A 15,013-nucleotide genomic window follows, 5' to 3' on the forward strand; every position below is an offset into this window, starting at 1 on the left:
GGGACTACTTTCTGCCGGACTTTAATAAAACCTACTCTGTTGGAGACGGCGCGGCGATGGTGCGCATCATCATCTCCATCATCTACTCTCTGGTGTGCGCGCTGGGTTTAGTGGGGAACTTGCTGGTGTTGTATCTGATGAAAACCAAACAGGTGTGGAAGAAATCCTCCATCAACCTGTTCGTCACCAGTTTGGCGGTGACAGACTTCCAGTTCGTGCTGACGCTGCCTTTCTGGGCGGTGGAAAACGCGTTGGATTTCACATGGTTGTTCGGAAAAGCCATGTGTAAGATCGTGTCCTACGTCACGGCCATGAACATGTACGCGAGCGTGTTTTTCCTCACGGCCATGAGCGTCGCGCGCTACTGGTCTCTTGCCTCCGCGCTCAAGGGTCGCAGGAGGCGCCCGCGGTGTTGTTCCGCGCGCTGCATCACTGTCTGCATCTGGTTCGCCGCTGTCTCTGCCGCTCTGCCGCACGCGGTTTTCTCCACCACAGTGAACGTGTCCAGTGAGGACTTGTGTTTGGTGAAGTTCCCAGAAGCAAACGGCACTGCGCAGTTCTGGTTGGGACTCTACCAGTCTCAGAAAGTGCTGCTTGGGTTTGTGTTTCCTCTGTGCGTAATTTCCGCATGCTATTTGCTCCTTTTACGCTTCATCACCTCCAAAAACATCAACACGTCGAGCGCAAAGCGGCGCGCAAAGGTCACCAAATCCGTCACCATCGTGGTCCTTTCCTTCTTCCTCTGCTGGCTGCCCAACCAGGCGCTCACAGCATGGGGTATCCTCATCAAACTCAACGTGGTGCACTTCAGTTATGAGTTCTACACCACGCAGGTGTACGTGTTTCCGGTGTCAGTGTGCCTCGCGCACTCCAACAGCTGTCTGAACCCCATCCTGTACTGCCTGATGAGGCGCGAGTTCAGGAAGGCGCTGAAAAAGCTCTTCTGGAGGATGACGTCACCGGCGATCCGGCCCTTCCCTGGCACTTCACAGCCTCTCATGGACGAGCGAGGGCAGGTGATAGTGCCCGTGAGCGCGCCCAGGGAGCCCGTGGTGGAGTTTTACCCCCCGGGGGCCGTGATGTACAATAACCTGCCGTCAAACAGCACGTAGTGCCGTGGAGGCAGACTGTGTTCTATATTGTGTTTAAGTTTGTTAATACAGAGTCTTGAAAACTAAGGCTGAGTTCAAGAGGTTTTTATTTTTTTAAAAGCAAGAAAATATGAACTTCATCTAAGCTGGACAAACTATGGAAGACTGTTAATGCCAGAAAAAAAGGTGTTCTTATTTTTGGGATTTATATTTTATTTCCAGAATTAAGACGTGATGTGAAGGAGGTGGAGAATAAACCTCAAAAGTCAAATTGTAGATAATAAATATTGAAATATTGAGAATAAAATGAACATATTTTACCGTGATTTAATTGTAATACAGGTTTAAAAATGATGCCGAAGTAACAACATACTGATACCGGTTAGTAAAAACCATGAATTAATGCTTTGACAAGTCTGCAGACAGACGGCAGGCGAAAAACCTTTTAAAATGAGTGTTTTCTGAATGGAGCTTGGCTAAGCTAACGCAGTATATGCTCCGACCGTCCACACTCACAACAACGGCCTACAGACATAAATAAACCAGCGACTGTATTCTCCATGACACAGACAGTCTGTGGTTTGGACTTGTTTCACTTTTGTCTAGTTTCTGAACAGATATGAGGAGCTGTGAGCTCTGAGGGCTAACAGCTAACGGCTGATGTTGGTTTTGTGGTTCTCATTGAAGATGACGTCACGGATCCGCCTACACTGCGTTACTATAGTTACTGCCCCAGCTACTAAACTGTAATGGAAACGCAGCATAAAGTGAGCCTGGCCTACCAAGGCCTAACTATACCGTACTAAGCCGTGCGAGGCCCTGAAGTGGAAAAGCGCCTTTATAGGGCCGGACATAAACTGGTTTGTTTAGAAAAAAGTCTAAACGTGAAGGATGTGGAGTTTAAAGTTGAAATGTAAAGAAAAAGGTCTATATTTCCAGAATAAAGTTTTAATGACAGGAATAAGGTCGAAACATGAAGGATGTGGACAATATATTAAGTATATAAGTTAGAATTAATGTTCAAAAAATGACAATTAAGCTGAAATATGAACAATACATGGATATTTTGAGAATACTTCTAAAATGTTGAGAATAATGTGAAAAGTTGTAACGTAAAGGGCGTGGAGCTTAAACTTGAAATGTAAAAAAAAAGTCTAAATATTGAAATTTAAAATAAAAAAATGTAAAGTGACAAATATGAACTTCATCTCTGTGTGTGTGTGTGTGTGTGTGTGTGTGTGTGTGTGAGTGTGTGTGTGTGTTAAAGTGATGCGTGTGTGTGTGTGTGTGTGTGTGTGTGTGTTAAAGTGATGCGTGTGTGTGTGTGTGTGTGTGTGTGTGTGTGTGTGTGTGTGTTAAAGTGATGCGTGTGTATTTGTGTGTGCGTGCGTTTTCGTGTAAATTAAACAACAATAGATAAGCTGCATAAAATGAATCCTATTGCTTTAAGCGGCTTAAATGAAAAAGATAAATACGACACTTACCACAGGATGATACACCCACCCACACCCCCACCCACACCCACACACACACACACACACACACAGTGGAGATTTGTTTTTAGTCGTAATGTCGAGAATAAATTTGATCCTGAAGGATTGGGAGAATAGAGTGCTTAAAATGAAATTAATGTTGAAGTATTGAGAATTACCTCATTACCCCTTACTCTGGTGTCACTCAGGTCAAACCCATTCATTATAACTGATGAGAAATTCACAACATGCCATCATTTCATTTATCATGCTTTTCGCCATGAAGGCACAGAGAGAGCTAAATAAGTACGTGTCACTTCAAGTTAAGTACCAATTAGGCCATTCTCTGTTTCTGCATAAATCAAAACAACCTTCATTCTGCATTCATTTTGATTTCATGAAGACACTAAGAGCATTTAGGCGCCTAATCGGCAGTTAACGTCTCACTTTATTTTAATTATGTTTAATTTATTCAAGATTATAAAGTAATGAGTCAATTCTGAAAAACATAAGCACCACATTTTTCCTTCATATTAACACTGAAGCCCAATTAAACAAAAATGTCAGAGACAGATTGACACCACGATGTTTCTGCGAAGTATCTACCCAAAAGTACATTTTGTCCTGGATGGATAGATGTTTTTATTCATGTGGAATCTGCACAGACAAGAGTTTAAATCCCAAATGTGTCCGAAAGCGCACGATTCAATTTAGCTCTTGATTCAGTATCGTCCCTTTTCCTACAAACGTATCTAATGAAAGTCTTTCAGTGGATTTCTCTTCCATCTTTCCCCCGCAGCAGCTGTGAGATGGAGTATAAGAGTGTGAAACTAGGCTATGTGTGTGTGTGTGTGTGTGTGTGTGTGTGTGTGTGTGTGTGTGTGTCTTGCAAAGCTATACTATATTCATCATCACAAGATAAGTGTCGTATTTATCTTTTTTAATTAAGCCTCTTAAGGCAATAGGATTCATTTTATGCAGCTTATCTATTGTTGTTTAATACACACACACACACACACACACACACACACACACACACACACACACACACACACACACACACACACACACACACACACACACACACACACACACACACACACACACACACACACACACACACACACACACACACACACACACACACACACACACACACACACACACACACAAAGTGTCTCAGATCAAAATCTCGATAACAAATTCAAATGTAACAGCGAGTGTTCTTCCAGAGACGTTCATCTCCCAGCGTGAAGAAGAAGAGCCTCTGAAGTGTTGAGAAAGTCCCGGAAACAGTCCATCAATTTACATAAACAAACAGATTGGATCCGCAGACTCTCACTGATTTGTTTTGAACCAGAACAGCAGGTTTCTTCCTGTTTAAAGAGAATGTTGTTTTAAACAGTTCCGTCTAGACCTGCTCTTTATCGAATGTGCCCTGAATATCATTTTAATTTTAAGTTATATTCATGTATGTCCTCACTTTTTAAAGAGTCCTCTCCTCTGATGTTCAGGTGTATATCAGTATGTAGTGTCTCTACTTTAAAGAGTCCTCTCCTCTGATGTTCAGGTGTATATCAGTATGTAGTGTCTCTACTTTAAAGAGTCCTCTCCTGCTGATGTTCAGGTGTATATCATTATGTAGTGTCTCTACTTTAAAGAGTCCTCTCCTCTGATGTTCAGGTGTATATCAGTATGTAGTGTCTCTACTTTAAAGAGTCCTCTCCTCTGATGTTCAGGTGTATATCAGTATGTAGTGTCTCTACTTTAAAGAGTCCTCTCCTGCTGATGTTCAGGTGTATATCAGTATGTAGTGTCTCTACTTTAAAGAGTCCTCTCCTGTTGATGTTCAGGTGTATATCAGTATGTAGTGTCTCTACTTTAAAGAGTCCTCTCCTGCTGATGTTCAGGTGTATATCAGTATGTAGGTTCTCTACTTTAAAGAGTCCTCTCCTGTTGATGTTCAGGTGTATATCAGTATGTAGTGTCTCTACTTTAAAGAGTCCTCTCCTGCTGATGTTCAGGTGTATATCAGTATGTAGTGTCTCTACTTTAAAGAGTCCTCTCCTGCTGATGTTCTGGTGTATATCAGTATGTAGTGTCTCTACTTTAAAGAGTCCTCTCCTGCTGATGTTCAGGTGTATATCAGTATGTAGTGTCTCTACTTTAAAGAGTCCTCTCCTGCTGATGTCCAGGTGTATATCAGTATGTAGTGTCTCTACTTTAAAGAGTCCTCTCCTCTGATGTTCAGGTGTATATCAGTATGTAGTGTCTCTACTTTAAAGAGTCCTCTCCTGCTGATGTTCAGGTGTATATCAGTATGTAGTGTCTCTACTTTAAAGAGTCCTCTCCTGCTGATGTTCTGGTGTATATCAGTATGTAGTGTCTCTACTTTAAAGAGTCCTCTCCTGCTGATGTTCAGGTGTATATCAGTATATAGTGTCTCTACTTTAAAGAGTCCTCTCCTGCTGATGTCCAGGTGTATATCAGTATGTAGTGTCTCTACTTTAAAGAGTCCTCTCCTGCTGATGTTCAGGTGTATATCAGTATGTAGTGTCTCTACTTTAAAGAGTCCTCTCCTCTGATGTTCAGGTGTATATCAGTATGTAGTGTCTCTACTTTAAAGAGTCCTCTCCTGCTGATGTCCAGGTGTATATCAGTATGTAGTGTCTCTACTTTAAAGAGTCCTCTCCTGCTGATGTTCAGGTGTATATCAGTATGTAGTGTCTCTACTTTAAAGAGTCCTCTCCTGTTGATGTTCAGGTGTATATCAGTATGTAGTGTCTCTACTTTAAAGAGTCCTCTCCTGCTGATGTTCAGGTGTATATCAGTATGTAGTGTCTCTACTTTAAAGAGTCCTCTCCTGCTGATGTTCAGGTGTATATCAGTATGTAGTGTCTCTACTTTAAAGAGTCCTCAGTATGTAGTCATTGTATCTCTTACTTCCAGTTTCATAATCAGAAGAAATCCCCTGAAAGCATATGAGAAATCTAGTTCACTGACAGAAACCCTGAAAAGAGAATTCCTCGAGCGCTTCATGTTGATAAAGGACTAACATTTTTTGAAATGCCGGCAGAAATGTCAACGATGCTTTCAGGCGCAGCTCGTTCTTTTCTCCAGACGTCAGGGAATATTAAAAGCCTCGCAAAAACTGATCCTCCCTGGAGTGAGGACTGAAAAATAATGAGCGGAAAAGACAGATAACGTGTGTTCTTTACGTGAAAATCAATTTCTGCCGGTAGCTAAGCCTGTAAAGGTCCTCCTGAAACATTCTGCTTTACAATAACGCTTCCTGATATCTTTTTCCCCTCCAACAAAAGTTGCACTACCTTGTTAAAAATTCTTGGAAACATTGAGATGCTGTACTTGTCAGAAAGCTGTACAAAGGATCTAATACATTTTTCTGCAGGAAATTGGAATTGAAGTCCTCCTGCAACTCTCCAATAAACGCATTTCTCAAGATATGTTATTATGATTTCCAGTTGCATTCTTGTGTATTGGGTTTAATCAACAACATGCTGACCTTATTCTAGGTTAAATTTACCTTAGATTTTGTCTAAATGTACCCGTTTTCACGCTTAGTTTGAGTGTGTGTTTCTTTAAGAACCTTCTAGAAAGCCCAGTCTGCTCTGATTGGTTAAATGATCAAATAAAATGCACGTTACGCAACTGGTTATTTAAAAAAGAAAAAAGCTCTTATTATGAAATGTGGAAATCCCGTCATCAGCTGGTCGTCACATGATATCCAGAAAAGGGCTAAATGTGATGGGTAGATTTAAAATCTCAAAAATAAAAGTGAGATATTTTTGCACAAATGCAATCTATTATATTTGTGAAAAAAACCCACATTATTTACCTCCAACTTTCTGTCTAAATGTCCCCGTTTTCAGCCTTATTTTTAGTGCCTGTCTCTTTAAGAACCCTTTAGAGGAGGGGTGTCAAACTCAATTTAGTCACGGGCCACATCAGCAACATGGCTGCACTCAAAGGGCCGGTTGTAACTTATAATATATATATAAAATAATGTATTATATTACATTGTTGCCTCTGCATTGGATTATTATTGGATAGGGTGATAACTTCATAATTAACTACGTCTGAAAGCAGAAGTTTGAGGCAAATAATTGCAAGTCTCTTCAGTGAGAATGTCACAAAATGATTTCAAAAGAAAAGCTGGGGAAAAAAAGTCCAAATCAAAAAACAGAAGTGATATCTAAAAAGAAAAAAAATAGTCAAATTCTGAGAAAAAGGCATATTTAGAAGAAAGAAAGTCAAATTCTGAGAAAAAAGTCTAATTTGAGATGCATTGTGGGACATGTAGTTTATGGGCAACGTGGTTCATTAAATCATCATGTAACCGTATAATAAACATATTATATTCTTTGCAAGCTCTTGTGGGGCCACAGAAAATGAAGTCACGGGCTGGATTTGGCCCCCGGGCCTTGAGTTTGACACCCCTGCTTTAGAGAAAGCCCAGTCTGCTCTGATTGGCTCGTGAGAATATTAAACAAGTATTTAAAAGTACTCACGTGCTGGATGGATGTTGTCCGACGGGGAGAGCCACATCTGAAGGGCTTGTTGAGTCACATGTTTTCACAAAAACCAACAGAATTATCTTATTTCCCAGTGTGAGGGTTTGCAAAGTCTCCTAAACCCAGAAGTAAACAGCAACACCAAGAAAAAGTGAGATATTATTTTGGTGAACAGATTGCTGTCCTGTGTGTAATCTCTAAACACCTTGTAAAAAAAATACATTTGGCAAAATGGATCTGCTTATTGACAATGTGTCACAACTGAATAACAAAATGAAAAAGGCACGTTAGTTGCAACTGGTTATTTAAAATGAAAAAAAACTCTTATTTTGAAATCCCGTCATCAGCAGGCCATCACATGATATCCACAAATAGCAGGGGTAGATTTCAAATCTGAAGCATAGAAGTGAGATCCTTTGCACAAACACAATCGATTATATTTGTGGAAGGTGTTTTAAATGTACACATGGATTGTCGATCCTTTCACACCCTATGTGTACAAATGACAATCAAAGCCTTGAATCCTCAGGATATAATAAAGAATCTGTATTTATTAAAACAACACCATAAAAACACTTTTACTGTACATGAGCCATGAGTTAGTCCACGTATGTGATGAAGAGGGCGATGAAGATGCATCCGAACAGCTACTTTGTGATGTCATAACGAGACATCTAAAGTAACAGACAGAGAATCAGCACTTTGGAAACAGGGCTGAAACAGAGGGGATTATGGGTAATGCTGCAATGATCTGTTTGGTGTTTCGAGCCAAACACTTCAGAGACATGTTTTGTATCGATTTAGTCCACGTATTTGATGAAGACTGCGATGAAGATGCATCCGAACAGCGACACCACGGAGGCGGAGAGCGGCACCACGACCACGCTGCCCGCCAGGTTCACCAGACCTCCCAGTCCGGCGCCCACGAGGATCTGAGCCAGCTGCACCATGCAGGTGAGGGCGGCGCAGTCCACACCCGACCCCCGCTGAAGGCCCGGTAATCCCTGCAGCTTCAGTTGCTCCTGAACGCACCACGAGGAAACAAGAGAGGAAGAGGAGGGGGATCAGAATCAGAAAAATTATCTGTATCCCGAATTACTTTATTTGAGATACAGATTTGAAAGAAGGCGAGAAGTTTGGGGGTAATATCTCAGTATTAAAGCTGTGAAAATAAACCACTAATCAAATATCTTGCTGTTGTTCTCAAACACGGAGATTTTCTTGCGTTTCTCAGTTTTAAATCATATTGAAATAATGTCTTTTGATTTTGGACTGACGAAACATTTAGAGACAGAACCTTGAGACTTTTGATAAACTATGATGGACTTTTTTCAATATTTTCTAACAACAAAAGTATGTGTTGGGGTCGGAGATTTAATCTGTGTTGCAGTATAAGTATCTTGGAATTATAATTGACAATTCAATCTCTTTTAAACCACACATTGTGGAACTTTTGAAAAAATTAAAAATAAAATGTGTTTTTTTCTTTAGAAACAAGTCTTGTTTTTCCTATGAGGCCAACAAGAGACTAGTGTCTGCAACCTTTCTGTCTGTGCTGGAGGTTTATATGAATGCATCTTCTCAGTGCCTTCACTCGCTGGACACCGTCTACCACGGCGCACTGAGATTCATCACAAACCTCAAAACCTTGACGCACCACTGCAATCTATACACTCGTGTTGGATGGTCTTCCCTGACCACGCGTACACTGAAACATTGGCACATCCTTATATATAAGGCTATTCTTGGTGCTCTTCCCCCTCATCTAAGGATATACATAAATAGAAAATGCACTGGATCCTATCGGCTTCGCTCCGAGAACTTTTTCCTTTTAACTGTACCAAAGGTCCGTACTGAACTGGGGAAAAGGGCGTTCAGTTACGACGACCCTCAAGCTTGGAACCTGCTTCAAACTGGTTGAGAGCTGGTCTCATTAGAAACACTCAAAGCAACTTTAACTGACCTCGAAGCAGGCCGCTGTGTCTGTAAATGCTTCGGCTAAACTTGGTGTATGACTGTGTTGTGATTGTGTGTTTTTTAAATTGTCTGTAACTGTAAAACTGTCTGAAACTGTGCTGTTACCATTCTTGGGCCAGGACTCTCTTGAAAAAGAGATTTTTAATCTCAATGAGACCTATTCTGGTTAAATAAAAGGTACAAAAATAATGCAAACATTTCAGAAAATACTTTTTTCAACTTGTCATATATGACTATTATCTGTTTTATATAATATTAAAGTACATTTATTTAGATTTTGGCCCGTCAATACAAGAAATCATGGACTTGATGGGCATTTTCAATATGTTCTGATATTTAACTGACCACAAGATCACTACTTTATGTAATTTGAATGCACAAATGTTTATTTGAAGCCTCTCAAATATGGAGATTATGAAGTAAATTAAGCGTAATATGTAGATTGTGGTGTGTTACATAACAACAACACATTTAATTGACATATAGCGCTTTCCTAATGCACAGAGCTATTTACAGATTCTTGTTTGAGTACATTCTTCAAACTAAGAAGGCAGACAGTATTACAAAGTGAAGGTCATTCAGTCCTCCAGACGGAAAACAATCAATATTTGGGTAAAAAGACTCAGATCTGAGGAGTTTTAAAGAGCATATTTCTTTTCTAGTATCTTGATTATTTTTCAAACGCTTCGACACACGTCTTGATCGTCTTAATGAGGTATTGACTGCGGGAGACTTTGAAAAAAGCAAAAAGTGCTTTTCTACCAGCAACCTTCTCCTAACTCTGTATTTTATTATTTATTTACGAGCATAAAGCTTCTGCAGCGATATAATGATCGTAGTCCTGCGCTCAAATAAGCTTCTTCTTTGTTGGTACACTCTTCTGTGACTCAGACCTCTTCAGTATGCAAAGTGCGCTTCAATTTCACGGCTGACTTCTCATTCAACGTTTGTGGCCGAGGCTTTTTGAGACCTTCCTCTCGACTACTTTAACCTACATGGATTTGGATTTGGGAGCGTTGGTCTGAAAAACAGAACTAATAAAGACACTGTTTCGGTTAGTGGGAAGGCCAAAACAAAGCAAATCCACAAAATGATATTTAATTGATGCAATAAACAGACATCTAAAATACTAAAGAACAAGAATACTTCTTACAACATTGCTCTATTATTTCCTTCAAGAAAATGTTCCTAAAACAATTATCAATAAGCTATGCATCCACAAAACTGGGTGTTATTATCGCGGACTTTATGACAAGTTCCGCCCTCTGAAACTGTTCTTGTTTCCATAGCAACAACAACTTCCTGTCAACGGCGTTAACTCGCCTTCAAAATAAAAGCATGCCAAATTACACTTAAGACATACAACTGCAACGAAAGTAACAAACACAATGCAATATCCTTTTCAATTTCAAAGAACTCAAATGGGGTTATTTACAGGTGTTGTTTTGTGTGGTAGAGGGTCGCTTTCATTGATCCGTTTTGCACCCCGGGCCGTTGTTTTGATATTCCGCTGAAGTATACGCTGTGACGTAATAACTGGAGGGAAGGGGTGGGGGTCAGAGGGCCTAGGTATAAAAGTCACGGCTCGCCACTGTTTTTGATATTTCTTTGTCATAAACAGTGTTGGGTGTAACGCGTTACAAAAGTAAGAATTTACCAACATCGCAAGACATTCCAACACCAGAGAAAAATTGTGTGGGTAGATTAGTAAGCCTGGTGTTTACACTTCAGGCTCATCAAGATCCCTGTTCAGAGACAGTAATATTGTAATGTAACTTATTACTTAGAAAAGACAGTAATAAGTAATATGTACTGTATTAGATTTTGGAAGTAACTTGCCCAACACTGGTCATAAATAACAGAAACCTAAATGGATTTGAATTTGGGAGCGTTGGTCTGAAAAGCAGAACTAATAAAGACACTATTTCGGTTAGTGGGAAAGCCAAAACAAAGCCATAAATCCACAAAATGATATTTAAATGATGCAATAAACAGACATTTGAAATACTAAAGAACCAGAATACTTCTTACAGCATTGCTCTATTCTGCTATTTAAGAAAGCCTTTCTTAAAACCACAACGTTTGTGAAACGCAGGAATATATTGCCCGTTTCCCCCCTCTACCCACATTTTATTTTTACCTTTTTTAAGACTATTAAACACCTGAACTCTGTAAAGTGCCTCGATGAACAGTCATCTGTTTGTCATCTTGCAATCTACTTATTTATCTAAATAGTTATCACCGCAATAAACCGTATTTAATGTAGTCTTAATGTACATTATTTAATTTCATATTTTGTTCTCGTACAAATCATATTCTATTGACATGTAGAGTTCTTGCACTATTTTGTATTTTTGTATTTTATTATATATGTTGCATCGTTGGAGGAGATCAGGTCAGAAGAATTTCATTGCCATTTCTCCACTGTTGCTTATGTGCATATGACATTAAAAACTTTGAATCTTTGAAGCTTGAAATGCAACTTAACCCTGAAGAACATGTATTTTGTAGGTACTGTACCTCCTCCTCCAGCTGGTACTCAGCGATCAGGTTGAAGGGGATGGTGTACAGCGTGCTGGACATCACTCCGAACACGCTGCAGAGGATGAGCACGGTGATCATGTTTGGGAAGAGTCCGATCAGACTGGTTCCCAGGCCGAACGTGAAGTATCCCACAAAGTATAATCCTTTCAACCCGATGTATGGGAGCAGGAAGCGCTGCACGTCTGAAAACAGTAAAATACGTCAATAAATAGCCCATTAGTGACTAACAGGTGTCTAAATGAGACGAGTAAACGTCGTCACGCCCAACATTAGACACCTTTAGCTTAGCGGTGGTGACGTGAAGTCATGTGACCGTGCTGTAGTTCCTTTATAGCCCAACATTAGCCTAGCGGTAGTGACATGAAGTCATGTGACCGTGCTGTGGTTCCTTTATAGCCCAACATTAGCCACCTTTAGCTTAGCGGTGGTGACGTGAAGTCATGTGACCGTGCTGTAGTTCCTTTATAGCCCAACATTAGCCACCTTTAGCTTAGCGGTGGTGACGTGAAGTCATGTGACCGTGCTGTAGTTCCTTTATAGCCCAACATTAGCCACCTTTAGCTTAGCGGTGGTGAAGTTATGTGATCATGTTCCTTTATCTTCTAAATATGATTAAATCCTCCTTAGTGTGCAGTATATTTGCTAAAGTTGTGACCGTATGCTGATGACACACAATTACACATCGTCTTTAAAACCTTTGAGCAAAATGAGCTTTTGTCTCTGTGTGTTTGGCCTCCGTGAAACAAAGTGTCAATGTTTTATAACTTAAGGGCACAAAAGAGACACGACTGCAAGGATTTAAATGCACAAGAGGAACTGAATAGGCTGTTGAACCTGTCGTCACACGAGAGAAATGTTGTCTTGCTGTCATTTTGAACTTAAACCTTATGGCCCACATTAGCAAAGTTAAATTGAAAGTTAAAGAAAGCATTTTTCCAGTTTAGAAGTTATCTCAAAGCAAAGCTGTTCCTAACTCTCGAAAAAGTCGATAAGAAAACTTCTCCTATCCTCTAAAGACTAAGAAAATAGACTCACGTATCGATTTTAAAGGAACCCACGAAGCCAGTATTCTTACATCAATTATTCACCCCGTTCCATCGCGTGTGGACCAAGAATCAAATCATTTTTAAGTTTGTTTAACCCCAGATCGACTGTGCACACAACTCATGAAGTTTAATTCAAGTCTCATTCATCCAGTTGCACGCTCACTATTTCCCCAACACATGATTTTTTCATAAAACCTTAATATTGAATTAACTTCGGACTGATGTGTTGCTCGCCCGTGCGTCTGTGTATGCAAAAGAGTTTTTAAAAAAGTGAGGTTTTATTAAAAAAAAGAATGCATGCAAATGAGACTACTGCACGAGTTGTGTGAGATTTTTTATTTATTCATCAACAGTTTTTGGATTCTTGGGTTGATTATTCATATTTATGATTTTTTTTTTTGTGTGTGTTGCTTTTCAGAGCAGCATAGAAAAACAAAATCATGTTAAAAAACGATTTTCTCTGTTTCCAGAGTGTAAAAAGACCCAATTTCACACTCGGAGGGCCAGCGATGCCATTATTTTGTTACTTGGCTGAACTTCACTCTGCCTGCTGCACATTATTTCTGTCCCTGTCTTTCTGATTGTTTAGTTTCTATGGATGAATGCTGTGTGCTCCTTCTGTAAAAAGCTATTGAAATCCTCAAGCTAAGCAGTAACAAGGGAGGCGTTTTTGCTGCAGAGGAGATAGAGATGTGGGTTCAGGACATCTGGAGACTAATGGCTTCACTACAACAACAAAAAACTTCAGATCTTGCCCAGTATATGTGTCTGATATCTAGTCAGAATATGTCTCTACACCTGATAGGAGACACAATAACTTCAGAAGCACTGCAGTGAGATATAGGGTCTTGTTTTTAGACAACGCATCACCTTGTTCAGTCAAAACATCTTATTTTGAGTCATATCTCAGAGGAAACACATATTTATTAGAAAATCACCAACTAACATCAGAACACAGAAAACTTTTGAGTATTTGCGGCTTATATTGTAAAGGCCCTGACACACCAAGCAGTCACCAGAGAACTCGCCGACGCCGACTTTTGCGTCGGCGAGTTCTCCTGCATCTTGGCCATGTGTCGCACGGGAACACACCGCAAAGACTTCAGTGCGTGAGTGGCAATAACTCTCCTTACCAGCAGGCGGCGGTAGTGTGTATTCGTCATTCAAAAGAGGCAACAACCGGAAGACAGAGAAGAAGAACAGACTATGTGATATAAACAAACAACAAATAGCGTGTGCGTTCTATTTTCAATCTCGTCCGTCGAAAACATGCCTCGTACAGTACTGGAGCTATCAGCCATTGGAGTGTTGCTTGTGGAAGACATTCTCAAGCAACCGTTTCACTTCTCAAGCACTGATTCGCTAGCTGAACAGCCAATCAGAGTGATTTCTTTGTCCGACTGCCTGTGGCCGACGCACGGCCAATTCAACATGTTGAAAAGGCCAAAGAAGGCGTGTCACGGCCGACGGTGCAGGACACACCAAATTGAGTCTGGGCGACAGGGCACGCTTCGTCGTCCGACTAACGGAAACGGCCGAAATCGGCATGGTGTGTCCGGGCCTTTACACAGCATTTCCTGCTTCTGGTCGAATATAGTTCAAAACTAGTTCTCCTGCTAATCACAAGATCTGATTTATCTGAAGATCCCTTCTTATTTCAAGTTCTCTTACCAAGCTAATCTTCACTTGATCTATTGGCAGATTTTTGTACTTATTTCAAGTGAAAACACCTTGTTTTTATTATTGTTTAACTTGTTTTTGGAGCAGCATTTTTTCCAGTGTGTGAAATAAAAATAAACAATAATAACAATCTTTGGGTTACTTACAGGAGTAGAGAGCCGAGGAAATAGCGTTGATACAAAGACCCCAGCAGCCCACTTCCACTCCTCGCTCATACCTACTGTAGGCCGTGGAGTTGTGTTCTGCATACGGGTTCCCCTTGTACACAATCTGCAAAACAAACAGAGAAACACATTAAACACTGGAGAAAATGCTGCTCCAAAAACAAGTTAAACAATAATGAAAACAAGCTGTTTTCACTTGAAATAAGTTCAACGATCTGCCAATAGAACAAGTGAACGTTTGCTTGGTAAGATTTCTTGAAATAAGAAGGGATGTTCAGATAAATCAGATCTTGTGATCAGCTGGAGAACTCATTTTGAACTATTTTTGACCTTGAATAAGGAAATGTTGTTACAATATACTGTAAGCCGCAAATGCTCAAAAGCTTTCTGTTTTCTGATGTTAGTTGGTGATTTTCTAAAAAATATGTAAAAAAATATGTGTTTCATCTGAGATACAACTAAAAATAAGATTTTTGACTTAAAGATCACCTATCATGCTATTTTTAG

At 40.1% G+C, this 15,013-nt stretch overlaps 2 protein-coding genes across 2 annotated transcripts in view; one reads left to right on the forward strand and one right to left on the reverse strand.

Annotated features, from left to right (window-relative positions):
* The window catches only part of rxfp3 (relaxin family peptide receptor 3), a 3,056-nt gene extending 760 nt beyond the window's left edge, over nucleotides 1–2,296 (forward strand). The window contains exon 1 of the mRNA XM_079656762.1: nucleotides 1–2,296. This exon is cut by the window's left edge and continues 760 nt beyond it. Coding sequence (XP_079512888.1) covers nucleotides 1–1,112 — 1,112 coding nt within the window. The 3' untranslated portion in view covers nucleotides 1,113–2,296.
* A 5,321-nt stretch (nucleotides 2,297–7,617) lies between these two features.
* The window catches only part of slc45a2 (solute carrier family 45 member 2), a 27,635-nt gene continuing 20,239 nt past the window's right edge, over nucleotides 7,618–15,013 (reverse strand). The window contains 4 exon segments of the mRNA XM_079658787.1: nucleotides 7,618–8,117; nucleotides 11,593–11,798; nucleotides 14,489–14,636; nucleotides 14,640–14,701. Coding sequence (XP_079514913.1) covers nucleotides 7,896–8,117; nucleotides 11,593–11,798; nucleotides 14,489–14,636; nucleotides 14,640–14,701 — 638 coding nt within the window. The 3' untranslated portion in view covers nucleotides 7,618–7,895.

This window comes from Notothenia rossii, assembly GCF_949606895.1.
Source record: "Notothenia rossii genome assembly, chromosome: 11".
NCBI classification, from domain to species: Eukaryota; Metazoa; Chordata; class Actinopteri; order Perciformes; family Nototheniidae; genus Notothenia; species Notothenia rossii.